The sequence below is a fragment of the Rhinopithecus bieti genome, unplaced genomic scaffold (genome assembly GCF_001698545.2).
Source record: "Rhinopithecus bieti isolate Rb0 unplaced genomic scaffold, ASM169854v2 scaffold_72306, whole genome shotgun sequence".
Classification (NCBI taxonomy): Eukaryota; Metazoa; Chordata; class Mammalia; order Primates; family Cercopithecidae; genus Rhinopithecus; species Rhinopithecus bieti.
In genome coordinates, this window is record NW_016827147.1 from 7,116 (window position 1) to 20,136 (window position 13,021).

At 38.1% G+C, this 13,021-nt stretch overlaps 1 protein-coding gene across 2 annotated transcripts in view; it reads left to right on the forward strand.

The window, feature by feature from the left end:
* The first annotated feature begins 2,493 nt into the window (after nt 1-2,493).
* SLC7A13 (solute carrier family 7 member 13) overlaps nt 2,494-13,021 on the forward strand; it is a 17,070-nt gene continuing 6,542 nt past the window's right edge. Inside the window, exons 1-2 of one of the 2 annotated variants that reach the window (XM_017863720.1) lie at nt 2,494-3,276; nt 10,077-10,208. In XM_017863720.1, coding sequence (XP_017719209.1) covers nt 2,592-3,276; nt 10,077-10,208 — 817 coding nt within the window. In that variant the 5' untranslated portion in view covers nt 2,494-2,591. The remainder of the gene's footprint in view (nt 3,277-10,076; nt 10,209-13,021) is intronic. The other variant, XM_017863721.1, reaches the window with a different exon arrangement.

Sequence of the window (13,021 nt, forward strand, 5' to 3'; positions counted from 1 at the left end):
CTGTTTTAAAAGATTACTAACTCTAAACAAATGTCACATAGCTAAGCAGTACATCACAAGACTTCCTTGAACTTCCCTATAGACACCATCTCTGACGTATGTATGGGTCACAGTGGTAGCAGTTGCCTACATTGTTTTTCAGGAACCTAGAGTCAACTCTTGTCCAGTTTAAACCAGGTGAGACCACCACCCCTCCACCTGGGTGGGCCTCCACGAATGTCTGATATGGGATCTTTTGATATCAGAGTGCCATTTATAAGATGTCATTTATAAGCTCCACCCTCATATCATGATAACGTTATCATTTTCTGAACATCCATCCTATGAGGATCCATGATGCTTGAATGTGCTTGCACAGAACATCAGTTATCTCACTTATCCTTATCCCCAGTCACCTTTCTCCATGCCTCAGACCACCTACTCCTCGATCCCATAAATATTCTTAAACCCCATCTATGAGGAGGCAGATCTGAGACCTGTTCTCCCATCTCTTCACTTGGCTTAAAGAGAAAGGAATAAATCCTTTCTTTTTTGGAAAGCTCATCATCTTGGTCATTGGCATACTGTGCAGTGAACAAAACAGGCCTGGTTCAGTAACACAATCTTATGGAGAGCTTTCTGGTATTCTTTTCACACTTCTAGGTCCTTGCTTTTTGAGACGAGAAAGAAGGCACAGTTTTATTTGGGACATGGACCTGGTTGTGTTTACTGAAATCTATATAGTTTTTTGTTTGTTTGATCGTTTGTTTGAAACAGTCTGGTTCCATCTCCCAGGCTGGAGTGCAGTGGCCCAATCTCAGCTCACTGCAACCTCTGCCTCCCGGGTTCAAGCAGTTCTCCTGCCTCAGTCTCCCTAGTAGTGTGGGCACCACCACACCCAGCTAATTTTGGTATTTTTAGTAGAGACGGGGTTTCACCATGTTGGCCAGGCTTGTTTCAAACTCCTGACCTCAGGTGATCTGCCCAGCTTGGCCTCCCAAAGTGCTGGGATTACAGGCATGAGCCACCCACTGCACCCAGCCCTATGTCACTATGTAATATTATCAGTGAATTTTCTTGGATCCAATCTGCCAGAAAATAGCCAGTTTTCCCAAACCAAAGCAAAACCAAGCAATTCCACTTTCACTTACTCTTAGGGGACAATTGAGAAATACTTTACTTTACTAGGCCGGGCGCGGTGGCTCACGCCTATAATCCCAGCACTTTGGGAGGCAGAGGCGGGTGAATCATCTGAGATCAGGAGTTTGAGACCAGACTGGCCAACATGGGGAAACCCTATCTCTACCGAAAAAAGTCCCCACAAAAGTTAGCTGGGTGTGGTGGTGCATGTCTCTAGTCCCAGCTTAAAAAAAAGAGACAGAGAGAGAGAGAGGGAAATTCTTATTTCCTAGGCTTAAATGTGCTCCAGGCTTATGAGCCTTTGGAAATTCTCAGGACAGGGCTTTTCATTATAAAGTCAACAAACGTGGGAGCCACTCCTAGACTTGTAGGTTAGGACAAGACAGTTAGGATCCTCCTTCCCTTTGTCCCTGGGGCCAGTTCTTCTCCTGTACTTTCTGTTCACAATTTTCTGTATGTGACTAAGGCTATCAGAATGATAGGTGACTGGTTAAATGACAGGCTTATGTTTCAGTACATTTCCCTCCCTTGCCTTGCTAATTAGCTTCTGTGGATATAAGCCTGATGAATTGTTTCCTGAAAGCTTAGTGATTTAAAAAAATGTGAAGAAGAGGGAGTCAAGGCAGTAAAAGGATAGTGAGCTAATTCCTCCATGTTCATGGGAAGAGGTCAGTATTTGCTTCCTAAAGTTGAGATATTTAGAAATAAAAGTCTTTTTGTATTATTTAGCGTTATGAAGGCAACCACCAAAAAGATCTAAAACCATACATACTTTAAAATGGTTGGCTTCTAATCCCAGCAATTTGGGAGACAAGGCGGGAGGATCACTTGAGCACAGGAGTTCAAAACCAGCCTGGGCAACAAAGTGAGACCCTCGTCTCTAACAAAAACAAAACAAAACAACCACCACCAAAAGCCTTAGGGGTGGTGGCTCATGCCCGTAGTCCCAGCTACTTGGGAGGCTAAGGTGGAAGAGTTACTTGAGTCCAGGAGGTCAAGGCTATACTCCAGCCCAGGTGACAGAGTGAGACTCTGTCTCAAAAAATAAAATAAAATAATAAAATAAAGTGATTGTTTCCAAAGGAGGGAACTGGGAATGCATTTTGGAAGCAGTGAAGTAGAGCAGGAAGCCCCAGCTTTGCACTGTAATCCATGTCTTCTTGGAAATTCCTTTTTTAAAAAATCTGAGTGCATGATTTTGATAATAATTAAAAGACAAATCAGACCAAAGCCTTCTACATCTTGGTTTATTTTATTGAATGTGTCACATATATTTTGTTACTTATTATTTTTTGTCCCCATCTTCCACTTCTATTTTGTTAATTATTAAAACCAAGCTATACTTAATGAAAAGGGAACAGAAAGGACAGCATTATTTTATTTCAGGAATCCATCAACATCCTTTGCAGCTACATAGGCAGGAAAATCTAGAAATTGTAATTTATATAGAATTTGAAAGCTCTTCAAGTACAATGGATAGAGGGAAGAAAATACAGCTCAAGAGAGTGTTTGGATATTGCTGGGGCACAAGTTTTTTACTTATTAACATCATTGGTGCAGGAATTTTTGTGTTCCCCAAAGGTGTGTTGGCATACTCTTGCATGAACGTGGGAGTCTCCCTGTGCGTTTGGGCTGGCTGTGCCATACTGGCCATGACATCAACTCTTTGTTCTGCAGAGATAAGTATAAGCTTCCCATGCAGTGGAGCTCAATACTATTTTCTCAAGAGATACTTTGGCTCTACGGTTGCTTTCTTGAATCTCTGGACATCCTTGTTTCTGGGGTCAGGGGTAGTTGCTGGCCAAGCTCTGCTCCTTGCTGAGTACAGCATCCAGCCTTTTTTCCTCAGCTGCTCTGTCCCAAAGCTGCCAAAGAAATGTCTGGCATTGGCCATGTTGTGGATTGTAGGAATTCTGACTTCTCGTGGTGTGAAAGAAGTGACTTGGCTTCAGATGGCTAGCTCAGTGCTGAAAGTGTCCATACTGAGCTTCATTTCCCTAACTGGAGTAGTGTTCCTGGTAAGAGGGAAAAAGGAGAATGTAGAACGGTTTCAGAATGCTTTTGATGCTGAATTTCCAGATATCTCTCACCTTATACAAGCCATCTTCCAAGGATATTTTGCATATTCAGGCGGGGGATGCTTTACACTTATAGCAGGTAACAATCTGTTGAGGAAAAAAAAATCTAAAATCATGACTTATTGCATACAATATGAAATGCCTATCATTTGTTGTATTTTGAGTCTTAAATGATTCAAAGTTTCTTTCTTCTTTGTGACTTTCTAAATCAGATCATGCCAGCCTTGCACTTGTTACCTACTCTTAATTATCTTCCTGTTTATTCTAAGGTACTTATTTGATTGAACAGCTTCTCTTTTTCAACTTTCCTTTCTGGGACCACAGATATGGGACTTCTGTGTTAATCTGTATCCTTTCTGTTAATGGATGAAAGCTGGGGTTGTGAAAATATTCCCCACCCATGAAACTGTAAATCCAGGAATGATCCAATGCTGGACTATGTTTGTGTTGTAGATAGGTATGACACATTGAGGTTCTAAGTATTTTTATTTACTTACTTTTGGAATTATGTTTTATATTTTATTAGAACTTTTTCCTTTCATTGATGAATGTAATAATACAAATTGATTTTACATGCAATTGACCTTTTTCACATCAAGCATTCTAATTAATGATAAAGCTATAATTTTCTTGTGTGCATTATAAAAGCTGCCACCCTACAGCAACCTTGGATGCATTTAAAAGCTAAATTAGGGCTGGGTGTGATGGCTCATGCCTATAATCCCAATGCTTTGAGAGGCTGAAATGGGAGGATTGCTTGAGCCTAGGAGTTTGAGACCAGCCTGTGCAAAATGGTGAGATCCCTCTCCTCAGATTTCTTTTTCTTTCCCTCTTTCTTTTTCTTTCTTTCTCTCTTTCTTTCTTTCTTTCTTTCTTTCTTTCTTTCTTTCTTTCTTTCTTTCTTTCTTTCTTTTCTTTCTCTTTCTCTCTCTCTCTCTCTCTCTTTCTCTCTCTCTCTTTCTCTCTCTCTCTCTTTCTCTCTCTCTCTTTCTTTCTTTCCTTTCTTTTCTTTTCTTTCTTTCTTTTTTTTTGAGACAGAGTTTTCCTCTTGTTGCCCAGCCTGGAGTACAGTGGTGTGATTTCAGCTCACTGCAACCTCCAGGGTTCAAGCAATTCTCCTGCCTCAGACTCCAGGATAGCTGGGAATACAGGTGTGCACCACTATGCCCGGCTTATTTTTGTATTTTTAGTAAAGACAGGTTTTCACTATGTTGGCCAGGTTGGTCTCAAACACTTGACCTCAGGTAAGCCAACTGCCTCTACTTCCCAAAGTGCTGGGAGTGCAGGCATGAGCCACAATGGCCATGGCCACCTCCTCAGATTTCTGAAAAAATTATCTGAACATAGAAGTGCACACTTTTAATCCTAGCTACTAAGAGGCTGAGGTGGGAGATCGCTTGAGCCCAGGAGTTTGAGGCTGCAGTAAGCTGTGATTGCACCACTGCACTCCAGTTTGGGCTACAGAGTGAGACCCTGTCTCAAAAAAAAGAAAAATAAATAAATAAATAAATAAATAAGTAATAAGTTAGCCCACAATGCAAAGATACTATAACCAGGATTATAGGAGCCCGAAAGAGGCTCCCTTCCTTCCCCTAGCCTCCAGACGAGTACTCCCTGGACACCCAAAACAGGAACTTCTCCAGCAGTTCAGACCCCTTGACCGCAATGACAGCACTGGGCAGCTGACTGAAGTGGGTGCCAAAGTGGAACAGCATCTTCTTGATTCACTCGTGACATCAGAGAAGAGCAACAAGTGCTGGATTTTCGCCTTGCACTTTTACTATGCTCTTAAGCATCATTATTTTTATATATTCAGGGATCATATACAGGTTTACTACATGGATTTATTTGTATAATAGTGAGGTCTGGGCTTCTAGTGTACCCATCACCCTAACAGTGAACATGTACCCAGTAGGTAATCTTTCAACCCTTACCCCCCACCTACTCTCCCCACTTTTGGAATCATCAGTGTCACAGTTTCCTCTGTATATCCATGTGTACTCACTGTTTAGCTCCCATATATAAGTGAGAATATACAGTATTTGATTTTCCATTTTTGAATTATTTCTCTTAGGATGATGGTCTCTATTTGCATCCATGTTGCTGGAAAAGACATGATCTCATTATTTTTATGGTTGCATAGTATTTCATAGTGTGTATATACCACATTTTAAAAGAATCCAGTCATGCATTGATGGACACTTAGGTTGATCCCATGACTTTGCTATTGTGAATAGTGCTGCAATAAACATGCAAGTGCGGAGGTCGTTTTGATATAACAATTTCTATTCCTGTGGGTAGAGACGCAGTAGTGGAATTGCTGGGTCAAGTGATAGTTCTGCTTTTTGCTCTTTGTAGGTTCTTAAGTATCTTTAAAGAGTAGAGAAGCATAGATATTGTAGATTGCTCTGAGGCTGTATACCCTTCCCTTTAATGTTAGAACAGAAGTTTTCATCTTTTCATTTTCAAAGTCCGTCTTTTCCCTTGAATTCTTTATCTTTTCCCTTCCATCACCTCAAGGACTTTTCTTTCACATTCTTTTATTTCATTTTTTCTTAACTTCAATCTTTTTTAAAAAATCAGTTCTTTTCCTTGTTATTTAAATATGTATCAGACTCTTAACTACTGAACAAAACTTTCTAAAATCTCAAGTCCCCCACCACTGATTTATCTATCATTCGTGAAATCATTTGAGTAGCCACCATCTTTTCAAAGACTGTTTTTAAAACCTTGTACTAGTGCCTCAAGATGAGTAAGACACAGTCTTTATCAAAGAGGCTTACAGTCCAGCAGGAGAGGCAATACCTAAATTTGGGTCTGGTGTTACCAACTATAGCAAATATTTTCTCCTTTCCAGTCTCTTTTTTTATCTGCAAAATGTACATCATGGTTTAAAATCACTATAATTCTTGCCTTATAAACAAATAATTTGATACAGTATTTAATAGATAGCCATAACGGAACAATATAATTACTTTGGAAATCAGCAGAAAGGTCACTTTTTGCTGTCACTGGGTGGAAAAGGTGGCAATTTGAATTGAATCCACAAAATTCCAGAAAAATATGAGTGAAGCCATGGAGAATAGAAGCATGCAGCGTAGATAGAAGACAAGGTATGTAACCTCAGGTGACTACAAAATGGTTTCCATCTGAGAGTCTTGGTATTAAATATGATTACTAAGGCAAGTACATACAAAGTTGAAGGACAAAATATATAGGGTTGATTACTAAGGCAAGTACATAGAGAGACGAAGGACAAAATGGCATAGAGTCGGAGGGAGACAGATGACTGGACAATGCCAACTTTTAAGCAGGAGGTAGAGAGAGAAGATTCAGTGAAGAAGCCAGAGGAGGCTCAGAGTGTTATAGAGGAAAATCAGAATATGTTTCAAAAAGCAGGAGATGATCTATCTGGTTAAATGCTTCAGAAGTCAAGGAGCATGAGGACTGGTTAGAGCACCGTCACTGATGATGTAAGAAGTCATTGGTGAATTTTGAACACGAGAGGAAGTCAGTTTGCATTGAGTTAAAAATAAGGTATTGAGAAAAGAAAGCTATGAGGATATTTCTGTTTTACGTGGCTTGTGATTAAATGGGCCAATTTCAGCAGCTGGCATAGCCAGCAAAAGTTTTCTCATTGTTTCTTGCTTTCAAGGCTAGAAGCAATATTTCTGGATTTTTATTTGAGCCAGTTTCATTGTATCCCATTGCAGAGATGTGTCATTGTTAGACAATTATTGTCAGCTGAAAATATATTTACAGAATTTATTCATGCTGACCTATAAACTGTTATGGAATTCCTCACAAGCCTGTAGTGGTGAACAAAAGTTGGAGGAATTTCAGTGTGTGCTGGAGTTGCTAACTTACAAAATAAATCTTAAGTACATCTAAGTTTTAAGTAACACTTTTACCTGCAAAATAGTGATTTGTAGACAGGTGACTTTGCAAGGTGTAGGAATACCTACCTTTTTTTAAAATTTGTATTTTTTATCACCCAGGCTGGAGTGCAGCTGTGCAATCATAGTTCACTGCAGCCTTGACCTTCTGGGCTCGATTGATCCTCTCACCTCAGCCTCCTGAGTAGCTGTGACTACAGGCACTCACCATCATGCCCAGCTAATTTTTTTTTTTGTGTGTGTGGATTTTTAGTAGAGACGAGGTTTTGATGTGTTGCTCAGACTGGCCTTTAACTTCTGGGCTCCACTGATCCACCTGCCTACACCTCCCAAAGTGCTGGGTTTACAGATGTGAGCCACTACACTTGGCTGGAATACCCATCTTCTAAGTTCAAGAGTCAAGGATATTTGTCGCCTGTCTGGCTATTATAACTTTTTATTATAAATTAAATTGTAATCTCCATCTCCTTTTTACAAATCAAGTACACGATGAGAACAAGTAAAAGGCTCAGAAGAAAGTACAATTAATCCAAAAAATTGCCCTTTTGTCCCAAACCTTCAATAACTATAGTATTTAACAACAACCATATATTCAGCACCTATTATATGCTAAACACTAGGATTGGAATCTTGTTGTCCCTATAGTTTTCACTATAAGGAGATTGAAACCTTGACAGCCAATACATTGTCCAGAAGTCCCACAATAGTAAGTGGTGCAGGCAGGGTTAAAATTAAAACCTTCTCAAATTTTTTACTATTCAAGTTCTCAATTAGCTCAGATTAGTGTACCCCATGGGCATTAGATCCAACCCCTGGGCAGACACAGATGGAAGAAATTTGATGTAGTCAAATGATAGATATTTATTAGCAAAGGGGATTTGGTTTTAAATAGCAGAAACCCACTCACATTAGCTTAAGCAATAAAAGGGGAACTTACTGGAAGGATTATGCTATATTTTAAGGAAGATTTGGGCAACCAATCTTCAGGAGCAACAAAAAATAGGGAAGCAGACTGAATGTGGTGACACACATTTTTAATCCGCACTTTGGGAGGCCTAGACTGGAGGATTGCTTGAGGCCAGGAGTTGAAGACCAGCCCAGACAACATAGCGAGACCCCGTCTCTATAAAATAAATAATTAATATAAAAAAATAGGGAAGTTCTAGAAATTTTTAAAAAATTGTTTTCTCATCTTCCTTTCTTTTCTAAAACCATTATGTTGCTTTTCTCTTGACCTTTGGTTCAAATTCTTGAGATAAATTTTCTTGTATACTGAAAATGATTGGCTTCTGGTGGATCTGAGGTCTGTTTTTTGTTCCTTGCCACTGGGCAGGGCACAGGGTGCCATTGTATACTATGGTTATAGATGATCATTTCTTCATGGCACAAAGCAATTTTTTGGGTAGGACAAACTTTGGGGAAACGGCGTGATGAATGGAACAATGTTTAACATAAAACTGTCCTAGAAAATCCACTCTATATGATGCCAAATTACAACTTTTTTGGCCTTCTTTGCACTTAATATTGGCATAAAGGAATGGTCAAGAGCATACAGGGAGAGAGAAGTTATGACGGGCTCTTTAACTCCTTTTAGTATACGGTACGAGAAATGTATAATAGGAAAATTTTGCTAGCCAGCGAGAGAGTTTCCTTTCCTATTTTCCAAGAAGTAATTATTTTCCTGAGATCTGAAGGAAGTGTAGAGGTCAACTAGGCAACTAGGAAAGAACATTCCACATAAAAAAACAGACCCTATGGCAAGAAGGGAGAAGACGTTGTTGAGGAACTGCAAAGGCCAGTCTGTCTGTATCTGTCTATACATGAAACACAGATAGCAAGAGAAACTATCACATTGTCACATAATATATCTCCATAGCACTTAGTTTCTTTTCATATAGACACTTTCCATAGTTTCATTATTTTAACCTCTTATTTATGCAATTATTTAACTCATGTGTAGCTTTTCTTCTTGAGGTCAAACTTCATGTAGTTTCTGCTCACCGCTGGATTCCCACTATCCAAACTCAGTGCCTGGACTTAATAGATGAGGCTAAACACGTAAGTAGGCTTCAAATGGTACAGGACTTACGGGCTCCGATTTCATTTTTTATTCTTCAGTCTTTCTTCAGGAATTTTACCATCCATGGAGAAAATGAAGCATATTTCATATTTTTCTTCATTTAGCTATGTTAGGCAGGTGGGTGTGTAGCAGTCCACCAGTGTGTGCTTGTGTGTGTGTGTGTGTGCGTGCGCACGCATTTCAGTGTATGTGTAGTGGTGGTGGCTGAATGAATAGGAAGAGCCTAGCCCAATTCTTGACACATGGAGCGATGCTGGTAGGAATGTAAATTAGTATAATGTCTATGGAAAACAGTATGGAGATTTCTCAAAGAACTAAAAATAGAACTACAATTTGATCCAGCAATCCCACTACTGGGTATCTATCCAAAAGAAAATAAATCAATAGGATACCTGCACTCATGTTTATCACAACACTATTGTGTGTTTGTATATACATATATGTACACACCACAGTATACTACACAGCCATAAAAAATAATGAAATCATGTCTTTTTCAGCAACATGAATAGAGCTGGAGACCATCATCCTAAGTGAAATAACTCAAAAATAGAAAGAGAAATATTATACCTTCTCACTAATAATTAACTACTAAATGTGTACTTATGGATGTAGAGAGTAAAATGATGACCCATAGAGACTTGGAAGGGAGAGGGAGTGGACAGGTGGCTGATGAAAAATTACTTAACAGGTACAATGTACGTTATTCAGGTGATGGATACCCTAAAACCCTGACTTGATCACCACACAATCTATGCATGTAATAAAATCATAGAAAAGGCATAACCATCCTTGGTATGCTTGTGCCCCATAAATTTATACAAATACAAAATATTAATCTAAAATAATGAATTTTAGGAATAATGTTTACCAATTACGATTTTGTCCTCTTTTGTGTTATAGGGGAGCTGAAGAAACCCAGAACAACAATTCCCAAATGCATATTTACTGCGTTACCTCTGGTGACTGTAGTTTATTTACTGGTTAACATTTCCTATCTGACTGTTCTTACACCCAGGGAAATTCTCTCTTCAGGTTTGTATGCAAATGGCTAAAACAATAAATAAAGTGCTGGTCCTTTCAACATACCTTAACTATCATTTCACCCGTCAGGACCACTGTTTACTGTTCATTATTCTATATATATAATCAACTTATAATTTTCTAAAATAACAGAGGGCCAAAGGGAATGATTTGTCTTAGAAAAGATATTCCTCTTTAAGCATGGTTATGCCTTTTCTGATAGTATGGAAAGATGTATATAATGTTGATGTATGGTGTAGATCAGATTCAAAATATTAGTATTCCTTTCATGATCTCATCTCACCAGAGTGACACTGTGTAATCAGTGTTTACATCTATTGCAAAACTTTCAAAATGTTTGAGTCTCAATGTTTTTCTAGGTGTCACAAAAAATGATCAATTGGAAATGTAGAATATTGGCAGTTAAAAGAGTAGACGCTAATGTTCAATTGATGCATATAATTAATATTGATGTATAAAACAATACGGTTTACCATGAACAACTCTGAAATTCATGGCGGCAAAGGGTCCTGAACATATTGGAAATCTGACCAAAAAATAGCTATCTTAGAGGCCAAATTGTAGAATAAAGAATAAAAGAATGAGAAAATCTTAAATAAATGTACATTTAAAAATGAGTAACAGATTCAAGGAATAAAAGGGAATTTGGAAAGAAATGAGAAACAGGGAAAGTGGAAGACTAGTAATTTCCTCAAGTCAGCATTAAACCACCTCGTGAGATAAATCTACTACCCAGTACCTTTAGGACTTTTGAGCAGCTATTATTGTTTTGGTGAATTTTTGAGGCATAGAGGCAAACCTAAGGGAGATTTTGATAAAAAATTCTGTAAACTTTGCCTCAATTCTTATGTTACTGCCCTGCAGGGTGCTGCCATATGGTATCAGTGCTGATTCATAATGGTCTAGGTATCTTAGGCACTTCTAAACTAGATGTAATCAAGCTTCTGAGTGTCTGTGAGAACAAACCAAATGCAAATTCAGATCAGAACAAGCAGTGATTTATTAACTACCTTGATTATATAAAGAATAAATTTACAAAGTTAATAGTGGGTGTGTTAGGGGCTGCTGGTCAGCTAGCACTGTTGTTACGGTTCGTTGAAGCTGGCATCTGTTATGACTACCAGTGCTCCGTCCATACGGGTTGTTAAAAAGTCATGAACATCTCCTTTGGTGTCATTTTGGTGTCATAATGGTTACAGCAATTTTGTAGGTGGCACAATGGTTTTGGCACGTGTAGAAGACTCATGAAGCATTTTGATCATCATCACTTGTAATTTGGCTACAGTGCTTATTTTTTAGGCATATCATTTTAGACTTTTGTTTAAATTCTAAATTAATGTTTCTGAGTCCAAATATCTGCATGTTTATTGTACAGGAAATTTAAATTAAGAAAAAAATCAGAGTTATACATGAAAAAATATATGTGTAGGTATAGTAATCATAGCTTTATGTATGATAGCAAAATTAAAATCATAAAATATCCAATAAACTTGAAACAAATAAAAAATTTATGGGAAATGTATATAACAGAATAGTCTGTGATTTGTAAAAGATGATATTGTTGATGGACACTTGAAGAAAAGGGACAATGTTTATAATTCAATAATGAGGAAAAAGTCAGGATGTATATAATGATGTAAAACAGTAAATAAGTAGCTAATAATGGTGATCAATGGGAATGATATTGTATGTGACTTTTACTTTATTGTTTGCACTGAATATTATACGTTTTCTTTAAGGTGCAAAATTTGTATAATAAGGGGGAACTTATAAGCAAAAGAAATAGGTGGGTTTTTTTTTTTGTTTTTTGTTTTGTTTTTGTTTGAGACAGAGTCTTGCTCTGTTGCCTAGACTGGAGTCGAGTGGCACAATCTTGCTCACTGCAACCTCCGCCTCCAGGGTTCAAGCACCTCTTGTGCCTCAGTCTTTTGAGTAGCTGGGATTACAGGCATGGGCCACCACACCTGACTAATTTTTGTATATTTAGTAAAGATAAGGTTTTGTCATGTTGGTCAGGCTGTTCCGACTTCAAGTGATTCTCCCTCTTGACCTCTCAAAGGGCTGGTATTACAGGCGTGAGCCACCAGGCCCAAACCTAGGTTCTTAAATTAAGAAATTTTAAAGATTAAGAGATGCATTGTTTTTTTCAAACAGGTATATGTAAAAAATGTGAAAAGTTCCCAGATGAATAAAGAGCATCTATGATGTGGCATGAATTGTATGCTACATTTTATTTAAGGAACATTGAAAGAATTACACACCAGGCTGTGATAAATATTAGATTCTAATATTTGTGGTTTACATAGAAAAAGAAACAATGGCATTAATTATGTAATGTTTCTGTCTGTGTCCATGTCAGAGCTCTGACTTGTTTCTTCACATATTTTCCTCCTAGGGGAAAAAAAAGCCTTTATTGTGAATAAGTACCACAACTGAGAAGGGAAGGGTGTTCTTCTAGAACAAGGTGTATGGAAATGACTTAGTGAGGAGCCCTGTCCCAGCTTTGAAAATTGAGGATTTCATTGTTCCCAAAGTGCTGCCACAGACTGCTGACAGGGTGCTCACATTTGGTTTTCTTGAGAGTTCCATGCCATATTTAAAACTAGAGAAAATTGGCATAGGACAAGATAATCTAAAACAGTAAATACATTTTATGGAAGCAGAAGCTGAGAAGGTTTCCCTGTCCAGATGCAATCTAAAAGTAGCTGGTCCCAAGTACCCAGATATGGTTAAGAATTTTGGAAAGATAGCCAATGATAGGCAATAAATAAATAAATAAATTTAAAATAATAATAATAATAAAA